Source organism: Mustela erminea, chromosome 10 (genome assembly GCF_009829155.1).
Source record: "Mustela erminea isolate mMusErm1 chromosome 10, mMusErm1.Pri, whole genome shotgun sequence".
In the NCBI taxonomy this organism is placed as follows: domain Eukaryota; kingdom Metazoa; phylum Chordata; class Mammalia; order Carnivora; family Mustelidae; genus Mustela; species Mustela erminea.
This window is the reverse complement of record NC_045623.1, coordinates 5,993,336-6,009,820: the sequence shown is the minus strand read 5'-3', so window position 1 is coordinate 6,009,820 and position 16,485 is coordinate 5,993,336. Positions and strand designations below refer to the sequence as shown.

Here is a 16,485-nt window from a genome sequence, read left to right as displayed (position 1 = left end):
GAGCAGAACAGTCTGTCACTCTGTGTTAATTTATCCCTTGGCTCCACAACAGTAGTTAAAGAAAGGACTTTAGAATTGTGTAAAATAACAACATGCTCCCGAATTCATTTTATAGTTAGGCTTCCTTAAAACAAAGTGATAGTTAAGAAAATTTTGTGTGAATAAGCTGTTAATTCTTTTTTATTTTTTTTTTTAAGATTTTATTTATTTATTTGACAGAGATCACAAGTAGGCAGAGAGGAGAGGCAGGCAGAGAGAGAGGGGGAAGCAGGCTCCCCACCGAGCAGAGAGCCCAATGCAGGGTCCGATTCCAGGACCTTGAGACCATGATCCAAGCTGAAGGCAGAGGCCTGACCCACTGAGCCTCCCAGGCACCCCTATGCTGTTCGTTCTTTCTTTTCTTTCTTTCTTTGTTTTTTTTTTTAAGATTTATTTATTTATTTGACAGAGATCTCAAGTAGGCAGAGAGGCAGGCAGAGAGAGAGGGGGAAGCAGGCTCCCCACCGAGCAGAGAGCCCAGTGCAGGGTCCGATTCCAGGACCTTGAAACCATGATCCAAGCTGAAGGCAGAGGCCTGACCCACTGAGCCTCCCAGGCACCCCTTTGCTGTTCGTTCTTTCTTTTCTTTCTTTCTTTGTTTTTTTTTTTTAAGATTTTATTTATTTATTTGACAGAGATCTCAAGTAGGCAGAGAGGCAGGCAGAGAGAAAGGAGGAAGCAGGCTCCCCGCTGAGCAGAGAGCCTGATGCAGGGCTCAATCCCAGGACCCCGGGATCATGACCTGAGCCGAAGGCAGAGGCTTAACCCACTGAGCCACCCAGGCACCCCTATGCTGTTAATTCTTAATACAATTCAGTGAAATTTAGGAGGTTATTACAGGTTTAAGAGATCTATTACTGAATAAATAAGGTTATCTTAGCGTTTTTGTTTTGTTTTTTGTTTTTGTTCTACTAGTAATCCATATCTCTCTGTCTGTTGCTGTTTTCAGATGCATTTGAAAATGAGATGGCAAAGAAAGTTAAACTTCAGAATGTCTTGTCCCAGCTTCGAAAGTGTGTGGATCATCCATATCTGTTTGATGGTGAGACAAATGCCTTTTTTTCCTCACATTGCTTTTCATGAACATTTCTGTGGCCACATCATTTTTCAAAAGAATTGCCTGTATTTACTGTCTAGTTTTTCCCCCATTTTCTTCTGTTAATTTTATGTTGATGTAACCTAATATATTGTTCATAGTCAACTTTTTTCAATTGTCCCCTTAGTGTCTCTTTATGCCTTTGATTTTCTTCTCTCTTTAAATTCAAAATCGAGTCATAGATCTGAATTTGTCTCTTTATTCTCCTATAATCCAGAAACATTACTCAGGGGTTTTTATTTGTTTGTTTTTGTTTTTTGCCTTTGTTGATCTTACCTGAAATTATAGTTTTGAAGAATCTCAGGGCTGCTTGTTTTATGGATTGTCTCATAATCTGGCTTTAGGGATCATTTCTTCATGATTAGATGTCTCATTGTCTTTTTTTTTTCTCCTAAAGATTTTATTTATTTATGGCTGAGAGAGATAGTGAGAGAGGGAACACAAGCAGGGGGAGCTAGAGAGGGAGAATGTGTCTCAATGTGGGGCTTGATGTGGGGCTTGATTCCAGGACGCTGGGATCATGACCTGAGTCGAAGGCAGACACTTCATGACTGAGCCACCCATGCGCCCCTTTTTTCTTTTTTTTTTTTTAAAAGTAGGCTCCGCACTCAGCCAACTGTGGAGCCCAGTCCAGGGCTTGAACTCATGGCCCTCAGGTCAAGACCTGAGCTGAGATGGAGTCAGATGCTCAACCAACTGAGCCATCCAGGTGCCCCTAGATGTCCCATTGTCTTAAACCCACTCCATTGTCAGCCTTTTATTACCACCCTTGAACTTTGCAGGTTTACCAGGGATCTCCTGATGGTTTTCAGTTCGCATTTTAATTAATCTCTCAAAACCTTTGACACAGTTGGTAACTTCTTTCTTGAAACATTTTCTTCCTTTGCCTTCTAGAACAGTGCTTTCTCTCGCTTCTCCATTTCCCTACCTCTGCTCATCTCATCCTCCTTTTCTGCTTCCCCTCCATTTTAGAGATGTCTGTAAATTTGCCTCTAAGTGCTGCTTTAGCTACATACCAAATGAGGGCTTTTTTGATTCACTCTGATGGGTAGCTTTTGGAACACTTCTAGGACTTCTGTGGCCGTGAGGGCACTAGAATGGATAGGATCAATGTGGAGGGTTTGCTGGAGTCATTTTAAGGGAATATTTGTAAGTAGCACTATGAATTGTTTCAAATGTCACAGAATTTTAATCAGGTACATTTCAGAATCTTTTTTTAAGGCAGGGGGCATTGGGAACTTGTGGATTTTGAAAGAAGCCCTCTAGGTTATTCGGACTGCCACCCCCCCCCCCCACCTTGAGAATTACTAGTTAATACATCTAAGCATTATTTCTTGATTTGTTTTCTCAAATTTTCAATTCTCTGGCTTTTAGCATGTCCTTGTGCCTCCTTCTTGTAAAGAGTGGGCTTATTCCTTGGGTGAGCGTTTATTAGACATGTTGGGAGTGTTAGGCTCTCTGATTGATGTTAAGCAGGACCAAGATTATCATACAAATAATTATAAAATGTCTCAAAGAGAGATGAGACTAGGGCCCATTGTCATTTAGGAGGAGCTTGGCCTCTTGCTGTAGCCTCACCATCAGCTTCTGTACTTAAGGAGTCTGCCCTGGTCAGGGGACACATTATTGGGAATAGGTTCCCTTTTTTTTCAGGTGTGGAACCAGAGCCTTTTGAGATTGGGGACCACCTGATTGAGGCCAGTGGGAAACTTCATCTATTGGATAAGCTGCTGGCATTCCTGTATTCCAGGTAGGTGGTTAGTTTAAATTTTCTGCTCTGAGCTGATAATTTTTTAAAACCAGGTGATTCACTGATTTCTTCATTTTTTTCTTCAAGATTTTATTTATTTATTTGAGAGAGAGATAGTGAGGGAAAGAACATAAGTGGGGGGGAGCAGGGAGAGGGAGAAGCAGGTTTCTCCCTGAGCAGGGAGCTCAGTGTGGGGCTCCGTCCCAGAACCCTGGGATCATGACCTGAGCCAGGCAGATGCTTAACCGACTGAGCCAGTCAGGTGCCTGAATTCACTGATTTCTTGAGACTAATTCCAGTTGTCCTTTTTTAAAGACCCTGATTCGGGTTCCACCTTCACTGCAACTACACCCACACCCCATCCCACCCCACCCTATGCCCTCCATAATCGTCCTTCCCTTTCCTGAATTCCTACAGCACCTAAGATCCTAAACCAGCATTTGGCAGTGCATTCCCTTTATCTGCTCTCTGTTTAATTGATGTGTAGGAATCTCATTACTCCAGCTGTATTGTTTAGTTTCCCCAAAACAGAGATAACATCAAACATTTCTTTCTTAATTGCCTGCTGTTACCTTACACTGAATTGGCACCTAATGAGGGCTTAGTAAATATGCATCTTTGTTAACCTGTAGGGTTTTGTTCAAAGAGAACTTGCAGAACTCTTACCCAGAAACATGGGTTGGGTAGCAGAAGACTGAGTCATTCCTGGAACCTTTAAAGGTTCAGCTAAATGTTCAGTGGCTTGGTATCCAGCCTCTACCTCATCCTCTTGGTCCCCAGAGGGACAAAGAAGTCTAGAAAAAGCCCAGCTTCCCAAGGATTTCAAAGTTGTCCCTTCAGCGCAACTGTGTCAAGTGAGCCTGAACTAACCGTAAGACCTGAGATTTGGCAAAACTACCCAACATTAGGAATGTGCAAGCCAAATAATTGCATGTCTCAATGTATTTTATTGGCTTTGATATATCTAGTATAAGTGTGTTAGAGGTGGAGGAGGACCCGTAAACATCTTTACAACCTTTTAATTTCATAGGTGATGAAACAGGCCCAGAGTGGTCCTGTGGCCTGTCTAAAGTCACACAGCCAGCAGATGACAGAGATGGGATTAGAATTGAGGTCTTCAACTTCAGCACCTTTTCCGTATGTTTAGGGCTAGAGTCTTGAAGGAGTTCTTCATAATTTTTCCTTTACACACATCACAAGCTCAGTTAAAGTTTTCCTAATGAGACTCCTGTTTTTACAGTGTTAATTTCTTTCTTTGTGAAAACTTAAAATAATACCTGATAGCATGGGACTGTATGTAGCCTTATCTTTATTCTTGATTTAATTGATTTTGCTTCCTCCTTTCCCTTCTTCTCCCTATACATTAGTTTTTTTAATGTATCATATATGGGATATGAGATACAGCTATACATGAGAGGATGGTGATTTTATACCCTCAACTAGAGAATGGCCACAGATGGCTCACCACAAGTTCTTCAGGATTTCCAGTTGGGTTTTGTGCGTTTGAATTTTGCACTTTGTTCTTCACGTACCTTTATTTTGCTGTTAAAATGGATGTGTATAATTCTTTCCATTAGTAAATTGACATTTCAGAAAGAGGTTATCCTGGGGCTTTTTATTCCCCGTGGTGCATTGACACATGCTCCTGGGAATATCTGTAGTTTGAGAACTTAGGCTCTGCAGAATATGGCTACATGTGGTTATTTATGTGGAACATTTAGCATTTCTGAGGGAAGTCTCTATGATTATGGTATCTATATTTCTGCTTCAGAATTTCATTTATTTATAAACTTGGATTCTTTGGTAAGTTTCCCCTGAGGGAAACTCACCTTAAATACTTAGAGTTGGCAGACTTTCCTTTTCTCTTTCTTGCCAGGGGCCATCGAGTTTTACTTTTCTCCCAGATGACCCAGATGTTGGATATTCTCCAAGACTACATGGACTATAGAGGTGACATTCCTTGGCCATTACGTTGCTTAAGCCAGTTTTAGACTTAACAGTCTTATAGGTCCATGAAGGGTAATCCGGGGGGTGGCGCGGAGTGGAGATGTTACAGAGGAAAGCAGTCAAAGAACATTATTTTGGACCGAAGAAAGATTGAAAGTAAGGAGAGAGGTGTTTTACACAAGGACTGACAGCTGGGTAAAGACACATGGGCAGAAATAAACTTACATTCCATTGGCAATGTGATTTAAAATTATGGGCACTGGAAAAAAATCTGAGTTGCAGAATTATTGAGTGTTTTTGAAAATGTTTACAAAAAAAGCTTTCGGTGTCTTGTACCATTCAGTTCGGCAGTTGAGCACTTACTCAGGATCAGTAGAAAAAGATGAAATTATAGAGATCCCATTTATCAACCAAGGGAAAGGAATATTTTTTCTATATAAACAATAGGGAATGTAAGTTATTACCTGAAGATTCTGTTTAATATATAATAAAATGTATGTGGGATGCTGGGAAAGGGCTGTAACACTGACTGATCTTAAAATCAGTGGTGAGGGAGTATCAGCTTCAGACCTTACTGTTTAAAACCTGAATTCAGAGTAGATCTCTCGGAGCCACTTGATGCCCCCTAAGTACTACAGTACAGTACCTGGTCCACAGGACAATTGCAGGAAATGCCACTAGCATGTTCAGGGATCCCCAGATTGACAAACAGGGCTTGAGCATGTAATTCCCCTTCCTGACAGGGGTCTGTGCTGATGGGTGGAAAACCTGAAGCTTCATTGAAAGGCAGCTGCTGGGCCACTGGGCAGGCTCACTCACGAGCTCCTAAGTGCTTATCTTCCTCCTTGCATAAGAATTCTCGGCAGAATTGGAAACTACGCACAGTATGGTTCATAGTGTGCTTCAGGGTTGGGATAGTTAGAATTGACTTTTAACCCCACAAACACCAAATACATTGACTGCATGTATTTAAAAAACCTAGAGAGGTATATTATGTTGAGTTCTTTGTAAAACAAATGTCGCATAAATTTAGATTTTTACCATGGAATTTGCTGAAAGTAGGGGCATACCTGTATACAAAAAAGGACAAAATTAGCGTTTGGTTTTGAGCTGACAGTGTTTTATTACCCAAAGAATATGTGAAAAGGGTTTCTGTTTCTTTTCTTTTTCTGTGTGAAGGGTACAGCTATGAGCGTGTGGATGGTTCTGTGAGAGGAGAGGAGAGACACCTGGCCATTAAGAACTTTGGACAGCAGCCTGTTTTTATTTTTCTCCTGAGTACCAGGGCAGGTAGGCCACGAAGGCATTGGCAAAAGCAGACAAATCAGGGGGAGATACAGTACTTTTACATCCCAACCATTAGTATGTTTTCCCCTAATTCTCTGAAAGGTGAGGTCATCAACAAGGAACATAAAAAAGGGAAATTGAGGGAGTTGCCGTAAATTGATCAAAGTTTTGGACTCCTAGCATGGGGTTCTTTCCTGTCCAAGTTTTCTAAGCTGCCAGCTCAGAGAAATAAGGCTGGAACCAGGGGTTGTTGGAAAGTGATTTTAATTTGCTTTGACCACTGACCTGGGATTGTCCCAGAAGTTGTCTGTAATTCGTGTACAGTTTTACTCCCATTCAGCAGAGAAAACACTTCTCCTCAGTTGTGAATTTGGGAAGTAAGATAACAACCTGTTTGCTACTTAACCCTCTTCCACAAGTAGCTCTGGAATCGTGCTGTAAAAGCCTAATAAAAATCCCTTTAAAAAAAACTTGTGATTATAATGAAATTGCCAGCTCTTTAGAATTATTTTTAACATTATCTTTATGAGGTAAGTCATAAATATTTTATGTGTTATTTATAGTGCTATACCAGTTAAAGACTGCCTTTATAGACACTTCAGTCATTTGAAATCAGTTCTCAGAGATGAAGTTATTCTTATTTCCTGGAGCAGGCCCACCTTAAATTAGTTTTGATCTTACAGAAACTTAGTTTCATTATCTTATTTTTTGTAGATCTAATCTTTTTTCTTTTTTTTTAAGATTTTTATTTATTTATTTGGGAGAGAGTGAGCTAGAGAGAGAGCACTAGTGGGGCAGAGGGGCAGAAGGAAAGAGAGAGAAGCAGACTCACCTTTGAGCAGAGAGCTTATCCCAGGATCCTGAGATCATGACCTGACCCGAAGGCAGACACTTATTGACTGAGCCACATAGGTGCCCTGTAGACCTAATTTTGATGCAATAGATGCAGGAACACTAAAGGGATTTGTGTCCTCTATTAAGGAGAGATCAACATCTTTTTAAAAAGAAAGTTCCATCTTAGAAAGCATTTATGAAGTGTCTCGTACTGTAAGAGTACATAAAAGATGGGTTAGGTAGAATCCTTGACCATAAGGAGATTGCTTCACTTGCTTCCGTTATTATAGACTGCACCCTGAATCAGCCATTTATCCCGTTCTCTGTTGTCTCAGGGATGGTTTTAGGAGACACTGGAAGGGTCAGAACAAATGCATTTTCAGTGTTGGTGTTGGAAAACTGCGCTATTTATTCATTACCTATTTTTTCATCTTCACGATCAAAGAGTAGCATTATGTTGCAACGGTCTGAAATGAGGAAGAAAGAGCCCCTTGGAGTACTCAAAATTCAATACAGGATAATCTTTTTGAAGAACTGAAGCAGTCCTGGACCTGAGTGTTTTCCAAACAGTAACGATCCTGTTTGCCATCACTTTTTAAGCTGTAGATCAGGAGAACTGTCATTTAACAGGTTTCCCTCCAACTTTGAAATATACCTGTGATTGAAGCATATTGCCACCAGGTGGCAGTGATAGCTCACGGTATGTCCCAAACAAGACTGGAGAATAGCTTATTTGTAAACGTCTTTTCTTAATGGAGAAGCGCTGAACTGAGACAACATTAACCTAAGAAGATGATAATTTTTATGGAGCACACTTTAATGAAATAAGTGCCTGGGAGATAATTATGGTGTAGTGAGTAAAAAGCAAAGGCTCTGGAGCCAGACGGACTAGTGGGACTAGAGCACTGACTAGTGCTCTTTCACTTTCTAGCTGTGTGAGCTCTAAAAAATCCCTTGGCTTCTCTGTTCTTTTATCTATAAAATGTGAATAATAATAATAAATGACTCATAAGGTTGTTGTGAGGATTAAAGGAGCTGATACTGGTAAAGTGCTTAGAACAGTGCCTGGCACATAGTAAGCCCAGCACAAGTGTAGTTGGCATTATTATGAGGCATAATTTAGTATCTCTTAGTAATCAGTCTTTATTATTTCTTTATTCCAACTTTAATTTTATATGAAGCCTTTAATTAGAATATTCCTGCCTGACTTGTCTTGAGAGCCAGCTTAGAGTCAGTAAGTAGCCCATCTCAAAAGTTAATCCTTAATTCAGGGTCTTGGAACAAGCCCTTTCAGGCTCGCTTGTCTCAGCAATGAGCTGTAACGACCCTGGCAAGAGGGAGTCCCTTTTGTACTTGTTTCCACATTAATCAAAGACAAGGCTGTAATTTGCTTTCATGGTTCTCTTAATTAATTCTCATCATCCAAAGAGCCGCCTCAGCCCTTTTCCTACAATGCTGAAAGTTATAGGAAAGTTGTCCCGTGGAGTGTTCTTGTCCTATGGTTGGTTTTGTTACATTCTCTTTGATTAATTTGGAAACAAATAGAGAAAAGAGTTTCTGAAGTTTTCTCCTGTCAGAGAGAGGTAGTTTCCTGCTCTGCTTAAGAGTGTAATAAATAAATATCCTCTGTTCTCATTAGCCTGTATCAGGGATCTTGCCACCTTAGCTGTAACCTGCAGTGGATGTTAAGTCCTCTCTTAACAGTGCCTGCAGCAGAAGACCTCTCGCAGATTTAAAACTGTTTTTTTTTGAAAGAGCATGCATCCTCTTACACTGAGTATTCTAAACGAACCAATCAAAACATTTAAAATGGCTTCCTGGCACTAACGTCAGAATGTACTTTGGCTACTTGGCTCTGCTCCTCTCATTCTGTTCCCTTTAGTAGTTAAATTTTCCCAAGTGAAGCAGTATGAGCCTGGGTAGCACTATTAACCACTCCAAGGTCCTGGAGTTGGGGATGGAGTGTCAGTTTGAAGGGTGAGGTCAATTGTTTTGATTGATCTTAATTTACCAATTATATTGCTGTGGCCTTGTGTCTTTATTGTCTAGCCCTAGCCAGTGTGCTGCTGATCATGTTCCTTTTGTGTTGTTTGCAGGAGGAGTTGGCATGAACTTAACAGCTGCAGATACCGTTATTTTTGTCGACAGTGATTTCAATCCTCAGAATGACTTGCAGGCAGCTGCCAGGGCTCATCGGATTGGCCAGAACAAGTGAGAGATTTCAGCACCAGTGTCCTTCCACATCCTGGGCTCCTCAGTTCTGGGTTGGGGAAGAAGGTGAAGAAGCTGGTCCTGTCACGACCCAGACTAGAGGGCGAGAGGGCACTGGGTTTTAGCCCAGCTTTGCTGCTGACTCCTTGAAGGCTGCTGGCCAGCACACATTCTCATTCCAAACTTACTTCATTAAAAAGCGCAATCAAACCCTGAAAAGACTAGAAGGAACCTTTAGAAGTTAATTAACTCCTCTTTCCTGAATTAAGGTCCAATTCAGTTTAAAAATGAACTTACAGAGTTGTGGAGTTAAGCTAAAGAGATGGGCCTTACCCTTTGACCAGAGGTTTTCTTCCTGTGTTCCCATCAGACACCCCAGTTTAGGGCCCCCGCCTCATCCCTTCCTTGACTTTCTTGGAAAGCTTCTGTGAGGCCAGATCTCTCTTAGCAAATGCTCAGATCCACTTAGCATAGTCTCCCTTTAGTTGTTCCCTGAACGTGGCATTTTGGGTTTATTTCCTTTTAAGTGTATCAGCCTTGCATACTTGTGTTCATCTGTGCAGTCCCTCAAGGCACACTCCTTTCCTTTGTTTCTGTACAGGTCTGTTAAAATTATTCGGCTGATTGGCCGAGACACTGTGGAGGAGATAGTCTGTAGGAAAGCCGCCTCCAAACTGCAGCTGACCAGTGCAGTCATAGAGGGAGGCCATTTTACTCTGGGGGCCCAGAAACCTGCAGCCGATGCTGACCTCCAGGTATCATATGTTGTTTTTCCCTTAAGAATGTGTCATATTGTCAGTACTTTCTTATGGGTAAGAAAGTAAACACAAAGAACTGGTATTCACACCCACTCTCCCTAGCTACACGTTTGCTCCCTGGCCAGACGTATCTGCCATGGTACCTACCGCATGCAAGCAAGGAGCTGGAGATGAACATAATATAAAGGTAGAGGAGTATGGAATAATAGGGGTGGGCTTTAGGTCCCCCTCACTTGGATTCAGATCCAACCCTTGTCACTTAGTGGCTATGTAGCTTTGAGCAGGTATCTTCACTTCTTAGTTGTACTCTGTTTGCATTAAAAAAAAATGAGAATACTACAAGTTACCTCAGAGGACTGTTAAAAAAAAATTAAATAAAGAACTCAGCATAATAAGTGATGATTAATCCCATACCTCATCTTAACCCCAGACCCTTTGATCAGTGAGTGACCTTCATTGTCAGAGGCGGGTAAATGAGACCAGGAATTCAAAATTATGCTTTAGGAAAAAGGGATGAAAGAAGAAATTGCCTGAAGATGGGAATATTGGATAGGAAACAAATCCTGACTTGAAGATTTTCTCTTCTGGAAGAGGACTTCAAGTTATTCTATAGTAGCCATGGGTGGTTAAAATTAGAACCCATATTATAATATATCCTAGGTTCTTCCATTTTCTTCCATTTTGGCTCAGGGAGCATATTCATTGAAACAGAAGCACTTCAGAATAATACTTAGCACACAGTAAGCATTCAATAAATGTTCACTACATCTGCCTCTCTGTAGGATAATGAACTGCTTCTCTCTTTCAGGACTTGAGAGTCTATATTACTCTCACATTTAATAAACCACAACGACCTCTTTTATTACTGGATTATTTTAAAACAAACAATGAACAAACTGTTTTCATCTCAGACAGGGGCATTGGGTTGTCACCTTTGTTTTTGGCAACCAAAGAGATAATTAGTGTAGTCTGGATGGGGAAGAGAGAAAGTAGACTTTAGAGCCAGAATTTAACCTTCTGGTATCCTTGAGCTGGGCAAGATGTACGACAGCCCTCTCAAACAGCTGGTCTTGGGAACACTTTACATTCCCACCAGTATTTGGCTCACAAATACTAGACCGTCTAGAGAAAACTGACCCAGTCCAAAAGGGTAAGATAGGAACTAGCAGCCAAGATGTGAGTGTACCTTGATTTGGGAGTCTCAAAGAGTTAGTGTTTAAGGAGTCGCAAAGCTGGAAGTAGGAGGCTAAAGCCAGGGAAGTTATTTGAACTATTAGGGCAATTCCTGTATTTCTAGGGAGTAGGCTAAGGGTGCATTGAGTTAAGAGAAGCAGGGTGGTGCAGTGCCAGAGGAATATCCAGGAAGATTAGAATTGAAAAACAGCCTTGAGGCCTGGCCATCAGTTGTGACTGGTCTTTGCGAAGGTTTTTCCATAGGGCACTGTGGTAGGAAACCAGATTGCCGAAGGAAAGAAGTCAGTTAATCGTAGTACCATAAAGTACATTAAGTAAGTGTAGCCTTCTTCTAAGTTTGTCAGTGCAAGAAAAGTTAACTGGGTCTTTGATTTCTCGTGTGGCTGCTGGATGTACCTGTGAGAAGGATTCAAAAGTGCTATAGATAATGCAGGATATTACTGTTCTTTAGGGGGAAAATGGCTGTTTTTTCTTGTTCTAGAGAATTGTCAAAGTCAACATCACTGATCAGTATTTATTTCTCTGCATGGCCCTCATCCAACTACTAAATGATTGTGTTGGTATCATCATCATGGGGAGAGAAGAATAACCGACCAACAGGAAAGGGGATTTGCCTTGTGTCATTACACCATGTAACAGATCACTGACATCCCAATGCTTGTTTTCTTGAGAAGTAACTGGGCTTTTTCATTTTCTCCATTCAAGCTGAGTGAGATACTCAAATTCGGTTTGGATAAACTGCTGTCATCTGAGGGCAGCACCATGGATGAAATAGACCTGGAGACGATCCTGGGAGAAACAAAAGATGGCCAGTGGATCTCTGAAGCCTTGCCTACAATGGAAGGCAGAGTCAGGGAGCAAGAGGAAGGCAGTAAGTGGGAAGTGAAAGTAGAGCAAATGGCATTGGCTGCCCAAGTTAGACATGAGTGAGATTGGTCCCCATAGGAAGTCCTGGATGGTGCTCCCTGGGGCATCTTTTCCTACCCACCCTGTTCTTATTTTGGGCACACTGTTGAAGACTTCCTTTCTCCAAGAACTCTTCCTAGACTGACTGGAAATTGTCTGACTATTCCTTTGTAGCTGAAGTTTGAACCCAACTCAGTGATATTAATGCTCTTAGTAAAATCTCAAAGATTTTAATTTGTACCACTTCTGCCTTGGTGGCAAGCATCTTCTCCTCTGTTAGTGAATCCCACTGTCCTTAGTATGGCGCCCCCCACATTTTCCTTTTCTCAATGAATAGTAGAGTGATTTGTTTTTTGCATTGGTTGAACATTTATTCTGTGTTTGATCAGGAGTGGGTACTGCATCACAGGCTTTATGCCTGTTTTTTCATTTAATCTTCACTGTACCCATAAGGTGTAGGTACTGCTTTTTTTTTTTTAAGATTTTATCTATTTATTTGACAGAGATCACAAGTAGGCGGAGTGGCAGGCAGAGGGAGGGGGAGAAGCAGGCTCCCCGCTGGGCAGAGCGCCAGATGCGGGGCTCAGTTCCAGGACCCTGGGATCATGACCTGAGCCGAAGGCAGATGCTTAACCCACTGAGCCACCCAGGTGCCCCGGTACTGCTTATTTTTTAGTGAAACAATACACGTAAATTACGAGGGGATTATTTTCTTTTCTGAACTTGGTCAGCATTTGTCCTTTTTGTCCATTAAAGTTCTGAGTATGTGAATTTGTCTTGAAGTCTTTATGAGGATATAGCCTTCACATAGTCTCTGCGAGGATGTTCCCTGCGGTCTTAGACTTATTTTTGTCGTGCACCAGTGGCAGCAGGGATTCAGTGTGGACGGGTTGAGGTTTAAGAGTCTTATCTAGACTTTTTAGTGCAAGAGTACCTTATTCCACAGATACACAGATAATGTAGTTTCTTTGCTACATGATGCCTCCTTTTTTGGTAGGGAGTGGGGTTGGCATGACTTCTGGTTTTACAATTCTCTTGTTTCTTAGGATTCCCAGTTTCCATCACTTGCTTTCTTTTTTTTCCACAAAACTGCTAAAGTATCTCTCTTTCTCCTCCAACAGTAGTGCCTTCCCAAATTGCTGGCTGCATGCACTTTCTGGCCCCTTCCTTTCAGTTCCTTAGTAGCCTGTGCTCTGATCTACCATGTCAGAGACTTGTCCTTAACTATTTTCGCATGTAGGGTGTGGTGCTCTTCGGGGGGCTGTGTCCAACACTGCCAGTCTCTGCCTTACTCTCTAGGGTGGGCTTGGGAGCTGGTGCCATTGGCATTTGGGTGTGTATTTCTCTGTTTACCTGCAAATGAAAGTTTGTAATGTCCTCTGACTCCTCGTTTTATAGTAGACATGGATTAGGGTGGTTTTATAGGGTATATGGAGAGATTGGAATTTAGGCACCTAGTATTATTCTGTAGGACACAGCTCCTCATATTTTATCTTTCAAATTTCTTAATATTAGCATCCCATTTTTATTCTTCAAGTACTCTTGTTCTCAGTTTTGTTTATTTTTTTTAAAGATTTTATTTATTTATTTGACAGAGAGAGATCACAAGTAGGCAGAGAGGCAGGCAGAGAGAGGAGGGAGCCGCCTTCCCGGATGTCTGTAGGTATATTCATTGGGCAACTTAGTTTCTCCAGAGATGAATCTTTTAGTATCTTTCTTGGGTTGGAATAAACCTGTTGAAATTGAAGAAACAGTGGGTGACAAGGGTTCATGGTACTCCTGTTAACTTCTCTCAGATCCCCCACTCTCTAGCACCTTGTCCTTGTACATCCTTTGAAGGATTGACAGGGGTCTCTAGTCTTATAATCATCCCTTGACTAGGCTTCTGTGGTCTTTATTCTTAGTGCTTTAGCCACTTTACATTTTCCAAGAGTTATTGAACTTTCCGTTCACTAGTATCATATCTTTTCAAAATCCCTTTTGAAAATCCCCAAAGCTTTTCAAAATAGTGGTTTTAGGTAGAAAAAATGGGTTCATATGACCCTATTTTGAAGTTATACTTGGATTACATGAAATATTAAAGCTTGCACCCATTTCTGTACTCATCTAGATTAACTTCAGGTTATTTTCCTAATGTTACTAGAACAAAATAAAATTCTGCTGTTTTCCAGAAAGATAATCTTCAGTCAGTGCCACTGCCAGAAAAGATTTCCTACTTGTATTAAAATTTGGAATCTTGTCTTTGATCAGTGAGTACATCTTCACTCTGCAGTAAATGATTCTACTAGCAGGACATAGATGAGGGTCTAGACCTGTGGTCTCCAGCCTCCTCTTGGCTACAGAGCGAGAATAGGGAGCATGATTAAAAATAATAGAAGTGAATTTGAAATAAGACAAATGAAAAACAGGGTTGCTTTAATCTGGAATGCCAGGGTTTTTTTTAAAAAGCATGTTTGTAAGTTGAGAATTACATGCAATATGAAGCTACATATGTTGATCATATTTGACACTTCTCAGCTCTATTTTTTTTTCCACTTGTTGATAGAGCACCTCATTGAAAGCCCCCTGCTGATTTAATTAGCAAATGCCAATTAGAATTACAGCTGGTTGGATTTGGGTACAAGTGTGAAGCAATTGATCTCTTGAGAATGAAAATGTTTTGCTTTCATGCTCTCTAGAGAAAACATACTTAAAGCTGATTTCATAATGCTGTGAAAATACATTATTTGGTAGTATGTGCTATTAAATACTCTTCACTTTAGAATCATTATCTCACCTCTCTGGGTTGCTGGTCTTGGCTTGTTATGACTTCTCTTTATCACTGATTCATGATCTTGGCACATCACCCAAACTTTCAGCCTTTGTGTCCTCATCTATAAAATGGTGCTATTAATGTCTGCTTTACTCTTAAATAGTTGAAAAATTAAATGTGATAACAGAGACGAAAATGTTACGATAGCATAAAATACTATCAAGATTACACTATTGTCTTTTTTAAAATTTTTTTTTTTAAACATTTTTTTTTAAAGATTTTATTTATTTATTTGACAGAGAGAGATCACAAGTAGGCAGAGAGGCAGGCAGAGAGAGAGGAGGAAGCAGGCTCCCTGCTGAGCGGAGAGCCCGATGCGGGACTAGATCCCAGGACCCTGAGATCATGACCTGAGCCGAAGGCAGCGGCTTAACCCACTGAGCCAGATTACACTATTGTCATTATTATTATTACTATAATTAGTATTTGCTGGCCTGTTCATTCTCCATTCTTCCACAGACACCAGAATGCCCTGAAAAGAGCATGGTGGCTTTAGAGTGAAAATCCTGCCGCCTTCATTTATTAGTAGTGAGAACTGGGGAGTCCCTTAATCCCTGTTTGAGCTTCATTTCTCCCTTTCTTCTACAGGGTTAGTTATAACAGAATTGTGGGGAGGCTCATAAAGATCCTTCATGAGACCTGGAAAGAATATTAGAAATTTAAGGAATTATTTTTGTGATTCTCCATTTTCTTAGAGATTTGCCACTTGTTCCTTATTACAGAAAAGAGGAGAAAGAGTTGAGTATTAAGTATGTGCAGAATAAGAAAAATTAGGTTCTCAGTTATTTTTTATTAAGTGGTCTTAATATCAGTGAGACCTATGCTGGAGAGTAATGTGGAAGCAGTGATGAGTGAGCCCAAGATTCAGCAGGGTGGAAGGTATCCAGCAGAGACTTGCGTACCAGCTAGAGGAGGACCGAAGGGCATTAGCCACACCCTCTCCTTTAAATAGTAAATGTGTGAGACACCGCCCCCCCATCAGTTGGATCCAAAATCAGTAGCTTCCTCACAAGCTAGTCTTAGCCCATTTAGAATATGTTCTCTCCTTCGCCCTTCTTGCTTTGAATAGAATTAATCCATTTTTCTCTAGTGTCTGACATTCTCTTTTGTGTTTTATGTTCTTAGAAAACCATATGTACTTATTTGAAGGTAAAGATTATTCCAAGGAACCTAGTAAAGAAGATAGAAAATCATTTGAGCAACTGGTGAACCTTCAGAAAAAGCATTTGGAGAAAGCTACGCAAGAGGGCCGGCTACTCCGAAATAAAAGCAGTGTAAGGACTATTCATTTATGTAAAAGAATTAATTCTCCCAAATTCACATTCTAAGAGAACAAAAAATGATGCTGGGAGTGATTTATTGAAAAATAAGTATATAAATATTTGTTGAGATGTAAGGACAATTAACTGTACTCTAGCATAAAAACTGTGGAAGTTCGCATAAATAACGTTAACAGGAAGAGTATATTTTACCATTTAATGCAGGTGAAAGCAGCCCTGTCCATCTTAGCCATCCCAGAAGGGATCACCAAAATACTACATCCTGCTCCCGCTAACTTGACCCAGTGTCACTAAGAGAAGGTGGCAGTCATGAATGGTGGCACTTAGTATGTGCTCACTAAATGCTAGCTACCATTAAGATAAGTTATATA

General features: G+C 40.8%; 1 protein-coding gene across 3 annotated transcripts in view; it reads left to right on the top strand.

The window, feature by feature from the left end:
* Positions 1 to 16,485, top strand: part of CHD1L (chromodomain helicase DNA binding protein 1 like) — a 143,956-nt gene that overhangs the window by 110,428 nt on the left and 17,043 nt on the right. For all 3 annotated transcript variants that reach the window (XM_032303327.1, XM_032303326.1, XM_032303328.1), the window contains exons 9-16: positions 989 to 1,081; positions 2,789 to 2,885; positions 4,762 to 4,835; positions 6,012 to 6,122; positions 9,050 to 9,164; positions 9,766 to 9,919; positions 11,822 to 11,987; positions 15,960 to 16,108. In XM_032303327.1, coding sequence (XP_032159218.1) covers positions 989 to 1,081; positions 2,789 to 2,885; positions 4,762 to 4,835; positions 6,012 to 6,122; positions 9,050 to 9,164; positions 9,766 to 9,919; positions 11,822 to 11,987; positions 15,960 to 16,108 — 959 coding nt within the window. The remainder of the gene's footprint in view (positions 1 to 988; positions 1,082 to 2,788; positions 2,886 to 4,761; positions 4,836 to 6,011; positions 6,123 to 9,049; positions 9,165 to 9,765; positions 9,920 to 11,821; positions 11,988 to 15,959; positions 16,109 to 16,485) is intronic.